Below are 16,512 nucleotides of genomic sequence, written 5' to 3' on the forward strand. Positions count from 1 at the left end.
CTGAGTGACCTAGAAAGCTCAGAAGGCTGCTGGCACAGAGCGAGCATGTGTGAGACAGCTAACCTCCATAAAAAATGAATCCTAAAGCAATCCACGCATGCCATGATTAATAAGTATATTAACAGCAGGATTAATAGAGTATACTCCATGGTCAACTGAGCGCTTGCTGTGACTGGCTGCTGTATATACACATACACACCACGCACACTCATTTCTCTGCCTTTCTGTGTTTGCTGCCTTTTTATATCCACACCTGAGATCACAATGCATGTATCCTTGTTCCTCCTCTTCATGGCTTTGTAGGCGGCATCGGCGATGGCGAACAGGTGCGGCGGTCGCTCGTACAGCTCTCGGCCCTTGTACTGCTCAATGGTGTCACGTCCATAGATGTTCATGGCACGGTATGGGTTCACAGATACTACCACCTCCCCAATGTAGGTGTAAATCCGACCTTTCTCAAACCTGGAGCCATGGTAGGGAGAGAAGGGTACAATTTAACACCAACTCTGCTCACATTTATGGCTGCTGCAATTACTTTTGACACCTCCTACTGTAGGGCCCTTCATCAAGGTACTTACACTGAACTGATACAATAATATGATACAGTAAGCTGATACATTAATTTACCCATCTATACAGCACTGTAAGTAGCTTAACATGGCAGGGAGCGTGAGATAAATCAACCTTTATTTCACTGATGTCTTCGCCCAATATTTCTTACCATGTTAGATAATCAACTTTACAGTGATTTACCCATTTATACACTGAGCTCTTCTGACTGTATCACTTCAGGCTAAGTGCCTTGGTCAAGAGTAGCACAGCAGAAGCGGGATTCAAACCAAAAACCTTCATAGCACAAGGTCACAGCTGTAAGCACTGTTCTGAAAGATAACTAGAAGCTTTATTTAATTAAGGAAATGACATAAAGAAGGTGATAGATTAATCAGAAATTCTTATATGAAGGTGCGAATTTCAAAGGCAGAGATCAATACGGCAAACAGCTCTGGCTCCACAGAAATCACAGTGGAATTGTTTTCTGAGATTTTCTGATAAAGCCATTGTCATGGAGGCAAACTCCATCGCCAGTAAGCTTGTCTGACCGTAGCAGGTCGGAGAGAAAGGGGACGGGCTGTTAACTGATTTACAGACAAGGAGCAAAACCATGGAGCCACATCACATTTCATCTGTTCTTTGCTACTGAAGCACAAACCAGCCTGTTCATGTTCGTATCTGGAACGGTGTAAACAAATCAGTGAGCTGTCCTTGGAAAAATGTTTGCAAAACAAAAGCATTCAGCAGAATCCATGGACCACAACACCACCTTGCATGGTAGTATCATCCACTATGAAGCACAAGGTCAACACCCACTACAACAATGGAGCTGTGTGAATGCTGTGTGTTACGTGTGTGTATTTTGCCAGGAAAGGGGTCCCAGGCAGCTGTAAAAGGTTAGAAACAGATGGGCAGCAGCTCTGTGACCAGTGTAAACAGAGTACAGGGCCCATGAAGAGGGCTGTGTCAGAGCAGCACCCCCACGCCTGCCTCACTTCCTTCCTCCCCCTGTGATAAAGGAGCCATTCTCCTCAAAGCCCCGTCTCCGCCTGGCCCCCACCTGGCCTTCTGCACTCCTGGAAGACGTCAGGGATCGTGCAGATGTTAAATGACCCTTCAAAGGAGCCCTGATACATGTCCATGATGATACGATGAAGTGTTACATAAATAAGAGCACTGACACAGCTCACCCAGTGTATATAGTACAAAGTAATACACAAAGTATTTTGTATATATGCAAGTTCAAGGTATCAGACAACTTATAAAAGACAAGTTAAAATGATCTCAGGCTTCTCTCTTCGCTTAGTGGTACAGTGACTATTCAGTAAGCACCAAAGAAGCCACACTTGCTGCAACGCCTGAGGGCCAGGACTCAGAATCACTAACCTAGTCTGAGTTAACATCGTAGTTCATTAGTCGTCATTTGTTTATATAATGCTTTTCTCTAAAGTGATTCACACCAATTTACCCATTTGAATAGTAAAGTAAATTTTACAGTATCAATTCAGGGCAAGTATTTTGATCAAAGGCACTTCAGCGGGAGGTGGGATTCGAACCTCTGTCCCGAGTCACCTTTGCAGTTCTACAAGAGTGTGTGACAGTCCTTCACAGGTACTTTCTGTAAGGTACCAATGGAAGGAAGGGGCTATCCGGGCCACCATCAGATATGGAGCTTCAGATGCTTCCAAAGGGATTCTCATGATGAGGACAGTAGACCAGCATCACATACATGCTGAGCAGGACTCAACACCTGGACTGACCACACAATGCAAGGAACACACCCAAAACAAAGAGGTTACCATTGTAAGAAGTGACTCAGGTCAGGAGGAAAAGAAGGAGCCAAAGCACACCAGGTGGAGTCACTCACACCCCTATGTTAGCACACTCGTGTAGTTCAGTTGGACTCAAACTAGTGTGACCTGGAGAGAAGGACAGAAAGAAGGGCACCGGAGAGACAAAATGTCTTCGGCAATCAGGTGTACAGAACGGCAACCACTCAACATCACAGAGAAAGAAGCATGAGGGTATTTAATCATTTAAGGTCTCTGCAGTATGGATATTATACAGTGTGTGGCAGTTAGGCCTCATTTCTGACTCAATTTCACACAAAAGCCTCCCTCTGTTTTTACTTTTCTTACATTGCAGTGTGGAAAAATGTTTTGTTCATTTTTTGCATTTACGTGTGGCACATGTGTTCATGCAGCTTATCCCATACAGGAAGTGAGCTACCATTAAACTGCTTAAAAAAAAAAAAAAAAACAAAGTTAATTGTAAAATGCTGTGCAATTATGTTTACCAGTAGAGGCTTATTCTTTTCATAGTGATGTAGGAAGTCCAATGTCTTCTGGCTTCCAGAACGTGTCCAACAGGTATAGCCCACACAGGTGCCATTGTTTCTCAACACAATGTGCTCTTTACACATTTCTCTAATGGTGCGACTGACAGGTTTCCACTCTGGGACACAGTGTGGAACTGTGAGACACTAACTGGCAGAGAGCAGACAAGGACCAGCTACATACGGCTAAAACAATTCTTGTCGGGAACGATTTACGTAACGACTTTACTTTCAGATTCTGCCAGACTGCCTGGTCCCTTGGGGGCATGGTAAAAAGGGGTCTTTGTGGCGGTACGGTGCCGCCATGTGCCTGCTCCATTGTTTTCCTCCGTCTCTGGTGGTCCACGTGTTGCTTGCCCAACCACCCCCAGCTTTTAGCACACGCTATGCGCAGCCCGGCCTCCTCAGCCACTGGCAAGAGGACAGCCAGTGACGAGTGACTCACACACAAAAAATTATTGTACAGTACTACCTGTATGTATAAGAACAGTAAGTTATTCCATATTTCACTAAAGTATATGATCAAAATAATAAGGGACTGAAGAGATGTCAATTAGCAGCATCACATCATTCAAGTTCTAACATTATTTCGTAAGAAAACATAAAATTATCTGCTTTTCAGCATTTGCAATTGAAAACATTAAAATGACCCATAGACTGTGACACAGACTAGCACAGCTGATGTATACAAAACAATTTTTAAAAACCCTCTGCATTGTATGCAATTTCAGTACACAAGAAAAGGATTTACAAACAGTTTTTCCGAGTAACTAAAACCTCAGGATTCCCAGCTAATGACTATTTAGAAATAATCAGGGGTTTAGTAAATAATGAATCACCACACAAGTATTTTTAAAATGTAACATGAGTCGTTTAACATCTTTGTGGGGTCGAGCTGCTTCATTCCACAGTAACATGGCAAATCCACCTGCTGTCTCACCACTCCACTTTGATACATGGAGCACAAAGCAGGAGGATGATGGAAAGCCAGATGAGGGACCAGATGTGATCTGTCGACTTTCAGGCGTTACATAACCTGTGGCTGTGGACGGAACTATATAGACTAGATGCTGGGGGCGGGTGGCAGACTCAGGCAAGGACATGGGTGTGGAGAACAGTAGCTCCCACGAATGACCAGCCTTGGGTGCAAAGAAGGCGGGAGAAGTGGTGCAGCTGGACTGAGAACAAGGGTGTCGCCCAGTCTTTGAGAGCACTTCCTGTCCTGCTAGACACTTCCTCCCACAGCTGGTCCCACTTATCGTCTGCGGTGCACAACCAGTGTCGCCCAGAGCTGCACGGAACTTTCTCCTGATGGTCTCCCCTCCCTTATCCCCACACACACTCCACAGCCTGGTGAATTTCCTCTTCATTTTCTTTTGGTCTCCTTCGACTTCCCTCCAGAGTAACTCTCGTTTGGCCCATTCTTGTGATTCTCTTTCCCATATTTCCAACTCCCCATCTCCAACACGTGTCCTAATATTGAGGTACTACTCTGCTCCCTCAAGCACCTGCCCCTCTGCCTCTCATTAACAGGGGTCTGGAGACAGGAAACTGAAAGCAAGGCGACCTACCCCACCTCCCAGCCCCACCCTACAACGAGGCCAGCCTCTCCACAGGACCCAGCTCTAGTCCTCCAGCTGCCACTGGGCCTGTCACTGAGCCAGCAGAGGGGCCACTATTTCCCACCCTGCCTGCAATGGCAGTTCCACGGAGATCTGTGTCAGGTGCCCAGACCTGAGAGAGACACTCTAAAAACAGAGTAAAGGCTTCCAGACACCCTTGCTGTTGGGATCCATAAGTTCAAACAGCCTCACCATAAATAGGGTGGGGGTACCAAAATAAAAATTAAAAACATGATTCACTTGCACATGATTAGAAAATCCAACGCATCATTTTATTCTACACAATTTTCAAAAATAAAAAAGGTGAGGTGGGACTGGCAAAGGGAAAGAAACTTTTTTTAAAAATCAGTTTAAATATTTTAAGTGATTTCACACATACATCTCTCAGTAAACAAAAATATTTTGATAAATCAAAATAGGAGTGAACTTGTATTCTTTGCACAGGCCCCCATTATGATTATCGGCTATTTTTCTCACCAGTGGTGGGGTATTGAGCAAAATGAAAGACAATTTATAAAAAATAATTTTATTTCAATATTACCCGTGACTGGCAAGGACATGACACTAAATACACGAAACAAACGTGTGTCCTTAAACACAACATTTAAAAGACGTTCAATTGTATTTAACGTCTCCAATGTATTCTAGCATGAATGGAGCTTTTAAATCCTGTGGCTGAATGGGCTGCAGTGGTTAGAGCTCCTGCCTCATACTCCAAGGATCTAGGTTTGAATCCCACCTCCTGCTGTAGTGCCCTCCCTTAAGCAAGGTACTTGGGTACTAGGGACAGGTGGTTAAAGCTGTTGCCTTTGGCCCCAAAGGTTGCAGGTTTGAATCTCACCTAAGGTTGTAGTACTGTTCAGTAAGGTAATTACCCTAAAAATTGTTCCCGCTATATAAATGGGTAAATAATTGTGAGCCTGTAATAACTGTAACCTTAACATTGTAAGTTGCTTTGGAAAAAAGCATCAGCTATAAGTGAATAAATGTACTTACCCTGAATCAATACAGTAAAAATTACTCTGTTGGTTAATCAGTGTAAGTAGCTTAACATAGTAAGTCGTCAAATTAATGTGAACTCATCAGTAATTATTTATAGTCAAGGTGTAGTTTCCCAAGCCATAATTATACATTTGTGGTGTTAAGCAGCCCCCTTGAATAGCACTCACTACCAGGTAGAACAACCTGCCACCCAAGCTACACACTCAGTGAACATCATACACTGCTCATATGCTCCATGACCACTTTATTAGGTACACCCATTTCAGAATAGCAGGCTGCGTGCATTAATGAGCATATGCACCTAATAAAGTGGTCACTGACTCTACACTCCCTATACTGTCCAACGTGTTAGATGTGTGAAGAAGATACAGAGAGTTTGTGTAGGAGCCTCTGCTTCCAATAAATACGGCTCTTAAAACTCCTGGCTGAATTAATTTCCATGAGTCAGTTATATCTCAGCTACTGGGAAAGCAGCAAGCCAAGACCAGAGGTTTAGAGCCTCTTCCCCAAAGATGGAACAAAGTGCTGTAATCCTTATATGTGCTGGATGACAGAGATGAGCACAGTAGCAGCTGGAGCACCAGCTGTAAACTTCCTCTCACATCATCAAATTCTAACAGTTCTGTCATCTGCTACATGCAGATAATCCCAGCCAGTTACCACTATCACCTTAACGCCAGGCAACAGTGCACACTGCCTAGATCAAGCAGAAACAGTTAAAGTACCCTGAAGGGTGCCTCCGCTCTTACACAGCCAAGTTTCATTCACCAAGCAGAAGTGTTTAGGAAATGGAATCCAGGTGTAAAAGCCACCTGGTACAGAGGACCTGGCAGCTGCCGCTTCTTTTTTTGCGCAGGCCTGCTATTGTCTGACACAACCTGAGAGCAGATCTCAGATAAGCCCCATCGCACATTTATACCAAACTGTTGACTTTGGGGGGGACAGAAGCCACACTGTGGGACAGTGTTCCAGGATTTAATAAAAAGGCTCAAGGGAATCTGGTTTTTCAGTTCAGCTCTCTGGTCGCTTTCTTCACGCTTTAATACTCGTATCCGTTTCTTACAGATGTTGCGTGAGGACAGAGGAGAGCTGTCCAAGGAAACTCAGACGTTACGCAGTGCTATTTGAGGAAACCAGTGTAAGCAGGAAGGGGGGTTAGCAGGCATCACAGCACCTTGTGTGTGAACAGAGGAGAAGCTAAAGCATGATGTAGGAAGTTACCTTAACGTGTGTACAATGAGACAAAGGCAGTGGGTCAGCATTTAGAAGGAAAGGTGCATTGTATGAAGGCAGTGTTGCCTGTGCCAACCACTTGCTCTTATTTTCAAAGCAAAAACAAAAGAAAGCAGATACATGTCTAAAGACAATGGCAAATTATTCAAAGGGATCATTAAACTGGTGGTCAATGGAACAAATATGTAAATGGAACTTCTCACCTAAAGAACATGGTTCCTTAAATACAGCTGCCATATTTATAGCTTCATTTATTAATTATCCATTCATCTAATGCTTTTGTGCAAAGCAACTTACAATGTTTCACCCATTCATAAAGTAGTTTAACAATATATAAATTCCAAAGTGACTAATACAACAGGAGATACTAAAACTAAGAATTCCTAGGAAAACACTAGAAGATTCATTCAAACAAGCACCATACTAGTTCAGAGTGAAATAAAACATGTGTCCTACTCTCCTATTGCTATTACTAGAGGCGGCAGGGTGTGTAGAGGTCAGAGCTGCCAGTTTCCACTGAAAGGCCACAGGTTCAAATCCCACCTCTTACTATAGTGCCCTTGATCAGAACTCGTGCTGAACGATACAGTAAAAATTACCCAGTTGTATAACTCCGTAAATCAGTGTATGTAGCTCACCCCTGCATGGCCCTTTGGAGAAAAGTCAGATAAATGAAAAAGACTTCTAGTCAAAACCCTGATTACATCACAGTCTCCATCAGAGTAAACATTTGATGCAAATCAAGTCTCATTAACTGTGGCTCTGTCTGAGCCTCACCATCAGCAGCAGGCACTAGTTTCCATACTGGGTGAAAAGGAAGGTCTAGTGTTCATGGCATGCGGCCGCACCCTGTTCAGTCATTTAGATGATAAAGTGACAAACTGTAGACGAGTTATTTAAGTTCTACCAGTGCTGGACAAACAGTAAAACCTAGCCATCCTGGATTACAACACACACCCCGGATTATTTAAAGGCTGGTATGTGTGGGTTGAGATGACAGGGGAGAGGTGTGTGAAAGGGCGCGAGTTTCACCGTAACAAGTGTGGGACAAGACTCGCAGTCAAGACGTTTGCATGGCGGTGCACTTATTTTGAGAAGATGGCCGGTCCAGGGCCAGGAGCACGGGCCCTGTTTGCGCAGTGCAAATGGTAATGTGTTTCAGATTACAGGGGGCTGTGTGCAAATTCTTGTGGCAAGACTGCCCTTTTCATTGCTGGAGAGAGGAAGAAAAAGCTGTTTTTAAAAATGTGTCCATGGGAAGGTCCCTTTGGGGAGAAGGAGACATTTTTTCAGCCTTACGAAGGCTTCCGTTTTATTTTTTTTTTTTGAACCAGACGCTCCCAACAGGCAGTACCTAGACAGGACCAAGACAGTGAGGAGAAAGGAGGTGAAAGCCAGTGCACATGGACACACAGACAGAACTTAGGAGCAGCCATTTACCTTCACTCACACTGTAAAACATGCCATCACTTTTAGCTAATGCTAAACTGCATCCCTTTCTTTAGCTGCCTTTATACTTGCGACTAAAACAAAAGCTAAGAACACAATGTGTAGAATTCATTCACGTCCCTTTCCCAGTTTCAGTGTAAGATCATTAAATACTATACATTTATAAAGCTCTGCATAAATTAGCTTGAAGTACAGAGTCAATGTATAGCACTTCCAAAACTCATATTGCTGTCTCCTCCAGCATGATGTGAGAACAAGAACCTTTCCATTTTCCCTTCTCTTTTCATAAAGTACTCTCCTAAACATGCAATATTTTCTCATTTATTCAAGTGTTGTTACAACTAACTGTTCATCCAGAGTTTAGTGTGCTTTCGCAAGCAACAGCGAACTTCATTATGTTCATATATGTAGAAATTAGCCCTGATAATAGACGAGTGATATTATTCCAAAACAGTGACTGGCAACAACTAAAAGGCCCTGGATTTCCAAGTTCAAGAGTTCAGCCTCCCTTCCCATACCTACTAAAAACAAAGCCTCTAAAGGCAAAAAAAATGTGATTTTTCTGAGGTGAGAGAAGTGTTTTGTATACTGGGTACAGCGCATTAACCTTCAAGACACATTAACCTTCATGATCTTCCCTTGCTTTCCTTGTAACTGCCTAATCCAAACACCCAGTGGCACGTCCTCTGCCTCGTCTTCCTGCTTTCCTGTGGGCTTTAGATCGGGAAAAGGCAGCTTGTGTAAACAGAGGCCAGGGAGCGAAAGACCAAAATTTCAACTATAAATAGTCCCCCTGAATCATTCTTGAAACAACCGGCCACAAAGAGAAAAGTTTTAATAAGAGATTGTGGATTTAATAAGGGCACAGCCTCTGAAGTTAAAATTAGCTTTGGTCGAGCAGGACAGGCAACCGACTCTCAGAATGGCATGTTCCCTTGGAGCTTGTTTTTCTTATTGAGAGGAAACAAATGGGAGGCAAAATGGGACTACGTTGTGTGGCCTGATCCTTCCAGCTGTGACACAGTCCAATTGCGTACAAAGACCTCGTCAAGTGCAGTGTTGTGAACACTGCCATAGTAGGAAGACAAGATTTCAGATGAAAGACAGAAATAAGAGTGAGTGTTAAAACTGAGTGTCTTCATTCTTCTCTAGATTTCTGTAGAACAGACAAATTATGTTAAAATCTTGGCTCTGGATGATCTATATCCGTGAGCCTCTGAGCTTCAGAGGTTTTGGAAAATTTTCCGAATACAAACACAATGTTTCTGAATTTTTTTTTTTTTTTTTTTATAGCTTACTGCTCTGTCTTATCAGTTTTGCCTTCTGCGTCTTTCTCTTCTGATGCCTGGTGTGTCTCCACAAATTCCAAACCAAGTTCCTGCCACACATTACATTTCTTTCCTGTAACTATGAAAATGGTCTTATTACAACCTGATCATAAAACTAAAATACTGTGTAATGATACTGTGAATAGCACAAATATGCAGCACAAAACAACAAGCCTGGTCCGGGGTCCCTGCATCCTTGTCCCGGGGGCCAGATAACATCGCATCACCTGAAAATAACCATTATTGTTTCGAAATATTAGAGAACTACAATGTTACTTCAAGGAGAAAGAAAAGGCACAAACATAAGTATCTGGGTTGTAGGGTGCTGAGCGACATCAGAGCCTGGAAATAATAGCAATTTTCTTAAAAACAAGAAACAGTACAAATTCTAATTTTCACATCACGAAACAGCTCCATCACATCATTAACAAAACACAATGGATTTAATGTTTGTGCTGTTGTAGGGGGGGGCAGCTTCATGGAGCTGGGGGAGGGCAGCCTTCACTACATTACCTCCAGAAGCCTGTGGGGAGGCAGGGGACCCACTGTGTTTACAGGATTTGTCCACATGCTGGGTAGAAGTGTGACCTTTAACCCCACTCACCCTTCCCCATGAATGACCACTTGAGCCATAAAGAAACATTTATGCCACTGATTACTTAGCTGGAAATGTGCTGCTAGGGAACTGGTAGCTATGGCACATACTGGAGCATTGAGCAGTGGTTAAGAGTACCTGAGACACTAAAAGGTGATTTGTCATGCACTTTCAGAGTAGATCAAACTTTAAAGGAAAGGCTGACATACAAGGTGTTTTCTCAGGCTCCACTGACAAAATACCTGTGGTTTCACATGGGATTAACCAGTAGATTAAAGATAAAGTAGAACAGATAACACAGTCTACAAAACAAACCCACCTGTGTCATCTAAGAACACAAAACCCATACAAAAAAGTCAAACAGGACATTACAAATGTTTTGCTTTTAGGGGCCCAGCAATTCTGTTTCAATAACATTAAACACTCTGCAGACATTGTTCATTGCACTAACACTCCCACTTGGCACACAGTTTGCTTGTTCCTACATTATTGATATGTTCTGATAAAGCACTGATTAAAAAGGGAAAGAAGTTTGTTTATGCCATCCATCAATACAGTTACTTAAACATACAGTAAATAATATGTCATAAAAATACTAAATTGAACCAAATGATTTAATACTTTTATAATTTTCCAAAACAATTGCAAAGCAGAGCAAGAATGATAAAAATAATTCTGAAAAAATCACCAGGTAATATCCCACTTTCATTCTGCACCGAGTGGCACTTTTGGTACCAGAAATGAACCAGGTAAAAGAATTAGCAAATAATGCACCTGTTACACAAATACAGGTGGCTGGTGTAGCAACATGGTGGCGCATGCAGTAAAGCAGTAGCATTTAACACATATGATCAGTCAGTGTTCTTGCTGCTGTTTTCTGAGGGGTGCCACACAAATATTTCATTGTATTGCATACAATGACAAAGTATTTTACCTCTTATCAAAACAGGATGCATTAGATATTAAATATGATCCTAATTTGTAACATGGATACATCCAATATCAAGGTGTACAGTATGTTCAAAGGCCACCCATTTTTAGCTGCAGCTCTTCAATGCTGTCATCAATGTGTGTTTCATCTCAATTGATGAATACAGAGGCATACAGCAACAAAATAAAGCGATAAGATGGATCTACTCTAGAAAGTTTTAAAAAATTACAACCCATTTAATCTGATGCAGCAATATGTTACTGATTAAATATTTAGCTGAACTGGAACGTGATTTTTCAATTGCAAAATAAGAATGTTATGGATGTCTGTGGCCAAAACATCATCCACAAAGGACATCTGCATTCTTGTCTGGCAATTTAAATATCTCACATAATTCTCACTGCATAAAGTGATAATCCAAATAACAACCTACTCTGCATCTCATACAATGGCCTGCCATAGGCAAAAATTACCCACATACATTGTTATCTGGAATTTAAAGAAGGTTATTGTCTTTACTGCTTTAACACGTGTCCTAACAAAACAAAAGTTTCAATCTCAAGAGGAGGAGAATTTAAAGATAGGAGTGTCATACAAGCAGAAGCAATAGTATTTCACATTTTTTCTTTAACAGGAAGATATAAAGCAGCTAGTTGGTGTTTATTACAGGAAAGGATTATCCCCCCTGAGAATCCAGTGATTTACTCTTATAATTAAAAGAAAATATGCAAGCAAGTGCAGCAGCAGGTAGCATAGAGTTAGACCTGCCACCTTTGGACTTGGAGATAAGTTTAAATCCAACATCCTACTGTAGCACCCTTGATCAAGGTACTTACTCTAATTTGCTCCAGGAAAGATTACCCAGCTGTATAAATGGGGAAATAATTCTTGATAGTTCAACACTTTAGGTCACTTTAAAGAAAAGCATTAGCTAAATAAATAAATGTAAGTGGACAGAAATCAATCTGTGCTAAGATTATCTCACCTACTACAATATTTTCAGGAAAAACCTATTTCTTTTTCATTTAAAAATAAGTAAGTATTGTAAGATATGGGTTGTTTTAACAGTACAAAGCTTCTAAGTTTACAATAAAGGAACAATCTGAAAGGCACTAAAAAAATGCAAGCCTAAAATGATATCATACACGTAATCTGGTACAGCATATTAGCGAAGTCATTTGGAGATATTCAGGAAATGCAACAATTATTTTGTACGCCATTTTATCTGCTACCAATCCAAGGAAAGAAAAAGCAAACCAACTATATAAGGAAATGAGCAGACTGAATTTCTGTCCCATATTAAGATATGTGAACTATTCTGAAATTTAAAAAATGTTTTGATTCCTCACATATGAAACTGTTAACATTCCAATCACTGAAAAATTAATTAAACTTTTGATTCTGGCAATTTAATCTATATCTGTTGTTGTATTTTGTTCCTTAACAGTGCACAAAAGTCTGCTAAATTAGCATTTTTTTCCGCTTCTATTTATATTCCCACTGCTGTACTGAAATATACCTGAAACATTTAAGTTTTGCTGATGGTTACAGAAGGTCATCTTACATCAACTTACAAATTACACTGCAAAAAGTTAACATTCAGTGATAAGACAAATAATCAGAAATTACAAGCTCCCCTTACTGGAAGCAGAAGTTGTATTTATCATGGGTGAACATGGACGGTTGTTCATCTATATCAAAAGTGGCTGTCTTCTTTAACATCATTCCATGGATATTTGGGCTGGAATTTAACCACTTAGTGCCAGAATTTTTCCAAAGATAAGGTCACAGTCCTCCCAGGTTATATATAGGGCTTAGTCTTGACTTTATTATAATGTTAAATGTCAAGATGAACCACAATTTATTTCTTAGCACACCGGTCAGGACATACAGGGAAAAGATGCATCGATTTAAAGCAGTCCAATGCTAGCAAAAAACATATACTTGGTTATAGAGCTGTCAACTGAATATTGCTAACTTGGCCCAAATGAGCTCGCTCTTTTAAGAAAAAAGATAATTCATAAAAACACCGTAAAGACAAAATATATCAGTGACGGCTAGGAACTGTCAACACACACTGACAACTAAGGTGGCCTTCCTAGACATGACACATTCACCACCACCTCCTTATCCTCAGTCGCCCTGTACTGTAAATGTACACGGGGTGTGAGTAAGAGGAGAGGTATGAAGAATAAACACGTCACACCCTCTGTAAACAGTAATAAACCACCACTGCCTCGGACCCGGCTACAGCACTGGAACGAGGACCGGACAGCATGGGAAGGTTTGGGAACAATGTCTCTACAGCCATCTCCACCTGTTTTGGGTATAACAACATACACAGGAAAGGCAGACAATCTCAAGCTCACATTCTCTTCCAAAGGACAAAGTAAAGTGTTCCTTCCCTCCAAAATCCATCCTCAAAGTAAATTAGCGACACTGAATAATTAAACTCCTTCAAACCTTTGAAAAAGTAGAGAATACAAATTTCAATATTTACTTTTTCTCTGTTTACAACCTCAGACAACGCTCATATTAATTTTGTTTCATCCTGTCAGTGTACAGGGCTGCGTGTTTTGTTTTGCGGTGGGGTTATTGCTGCCAGCCTAATTGTATAAGCAAGGCTGACCTGAATCTCTGGAAATTAATGTAGCACTTTAGGAACAGTAAATGCTGTGTATAGAGTAGTTGGCATATACATTTTTATTTTGGGACCTAATTTAATACATTTTCCTGACCCATCAGAGAGTACTGAACAAAAATTCTTAAAACTATTTTCAAAAACCTCCAGGATCCCAGGAATGTATGGTTTAAAATTCACAGTAACAGAGCCACAAACTACATCCAAGCATTTCACTAATCTCAGATACGGTACAGTATTCAGAGCCTGATACAATCTAAACCGACACACTTCCAATCTTGTGGGTCTAAGTTCCCCACCTTAATTCTAAAAATGGCATTCTGTGCAAATACTTTTGAAACCAATATTTCTGCTGCTTAGCAAACACTTTCATGCAAAACAACTTTCACGTTTACTATTCACCCATTAATTCAATAGCATATTTCAACTAAAACTTTTCATGTTAAATATAAAAGCACACTTTTCCCAAACTCTTCTGCATACAATTACTGTTTTTTTACCACCTCACTTAAAAGCAGCATACTGCCCTGAGCCCCTTTTGTTAGCTGAGAGCTGCTCCCATTTTGCCTGCGTGACCTTTCCAATTGGCATGTGGTGGGCAATGTGGCAAATTACTGTCCAGGTTGAGAAGCAGGGAGCACCACTGGGTGACTGTCAAACTCTGACCTCTGACCTCTTGGGGTGGAGCAGCACAATAAACAGTACACCCTCTATGGTGGAACAGTACATGAGTGTAATACAGACACGTCTCACTCTCCACCTCGTCCATATGATTTTTAAATAACCTGTAACTCAACAAGCAACTTATGTAGGTTCTGATGGCAAAATATGTGCTGTATTATCTTTATCATCTTACACAAATAACAAGCAAATAACAGGGACATAAGACAAGACAATGCTATCAAAGCTATAAAGACAACTATCACTAACTGTCCCACATGTACTATATGTTTCACACTTAAAGCACTAAAAACAAATGCAGAAACCCACTTTGGAGCACTGAAGATGTTTTAATATCCTGCTGAAATTTCATCTTTGTAGTACATTTTATGTCTGTTTAACCATTCCTCTGAGCTTGCTTCATCAACCACAAAGGTGAGTAAATAATGATAGCTATAAAACAAGCATGTCATCTTATCTCAAATCTCAATATAACATTCCTGCTAGCAGTGCATGAAAACCAATGACTTCCTTTGGTGCAGCATTTTTAGTCTGTTTCTCCAGGCTGTTGAGATGTCACACATTTACACTCAAAAAAATGATAAAATCTTTAAGATTATACACCTTGCTGAAGAATGCAATGACCTTCTCTGAATTAATAAAACAAACCACTAAATCACTATTATGCCATGGGATGGCAAATATAGTCCATCTATCCATCAACAACCACTTGCCCCAAGCGGGGTCGTAGCGATCCAGAGCCTAACCTGGCACCAGAGTGTGCAAGGCCGAATGGGAAGGAGACACACCACGGACGGGACGCCAGTCCATCATAAGGCACCCCAAGCAGGGCTCAAACCGCAGACCCACCGGAGAGCAGGACCCGGTCAAACCTACTGTGCCACTGCACCCCCTTTACTATTAACACGTATTTCAAAATAATGTGTGGAAATAGGCAGTGAGTGGCGTAGTACTTACAGCTGCCACCTTAGGACCCAAATGAACCATGTTCAAGAGCCGACCACAGCTTGACAATTTTTTGGGTTTAGTTATTCAGAAGACAGGGACATCCCACATTTTACTTGTCCGATGATCAGGTACTTCCACTAAATTTCTCCAGTAAAAGTTACCCTGCTGTATAAATGGGTCAAGTATAGTAAGTAGCTTAATACTGAAACTGGTTCTTTGAAAGAATCATCAGGTAAAATAAGCATAAATGTAAATATTCCTAAATATATGGGAGTAACTGTATGACAAATACTTTTCCTCAGAAAATGTAAACAGTGCCTGCATAACAACAAACATGACAACTGCACTCTAAAGCTGCATGTTCACAACCGGAAAATATTCCCCCAGGAAGTGAGAGTGACTGAACATGTACTCATTGCCTTCAGAAGGTCACAAGAAGAAAGCTGCAGCAGAGCTGTGTAGGAGTGTGCATCTCTGGTTAAAAGGTTACACCAAACACTGCAAGGTTTTAAAGGGTTGTGCACAAGGTTAAGAATCTCTATGAGCTGGACAGCCACGCCCTGTATCCGGAAACACCTGTGGAACAGGTGCGCTCCGCAAGACTGGGTCCGGATGCTTCCGTACACATACGTATGTATACTTTCAGTTTAATTCTGTCACACTGAATGCAGGCACAAGAGCATTCAGGGCATCTGACTACCTGTCAATGTGACACACATCCTAAACACAGGATGAGGACCAGAGGCTGAAACTCCCATGTATAACACTCACAAGATAACATAATGGCTTAAATAAACCAACTTCCAAGGCTTAAAGCCAACTTTAAAACAAGTATTAGGAGCAAGAATAATCTGAGAAATAAACTCATTAAAGAGCCAAGCTAACATCATCTTTTGTGGTGCCCTGGACAGAGGTGTGAGCTGAGGCTTAACACAACTAATAATATAGTCATTCTAATAATTATCATTGGTATTATTATACTAAGACGGGTCCGGCCGGGTCATTGTGTATATGTTTTTTTTTTTTTTTTTTTTAATTTATTCTTTTTTATCATCATTTGGACATGACAGTAACCTTGGCTTGTAAATAAAATGTTTTCTTCAAACAAATTTTAAGTATTCCTGGGCTGTGTAGTTTAAGTCGTATGCTTGAAAATCAACTTATTTAAAGTAACTTTTTTTTAAAAAAAATCTGG

At 41.0% G+C, this 16,512-nt stretch overlaps 1 protein-coding gene across 1 annotated transcript in view; it reads right to left on the bottom strand.

Annotated features, from left to right (window-relative positions):
• Nucleotides 1-16,512, bottom strand: part of myo1d (myosin 1D) — a 65,927-nt gene that overhangs the window by 48,616 nt on the left and 799 nt on the right. Inside the window, exon 2 of the mRNA XM_018726287.2 lies at nt 254-462. Coding sequence (XP_018581803.1) covers nt 254-462 — 209 coding nt within the window. The remainder of the gene's footprint in view (nt 1-253; nt 463-16,512) is intronic.

Source organism: Scleropages formosus, chromosome 21, assembly GCF_900964775.1.
Source record: "Scleropages formosus chromosome 21, fSclFor1.1, whole genome shotgun sequence".
Taxonomy (NCBI): Eukaryota; Metazoa; Chordata; class Actinopteri; order Osteoglossiformes; family Osteoglossidae; genus Scleropages; species Scleropages formosus.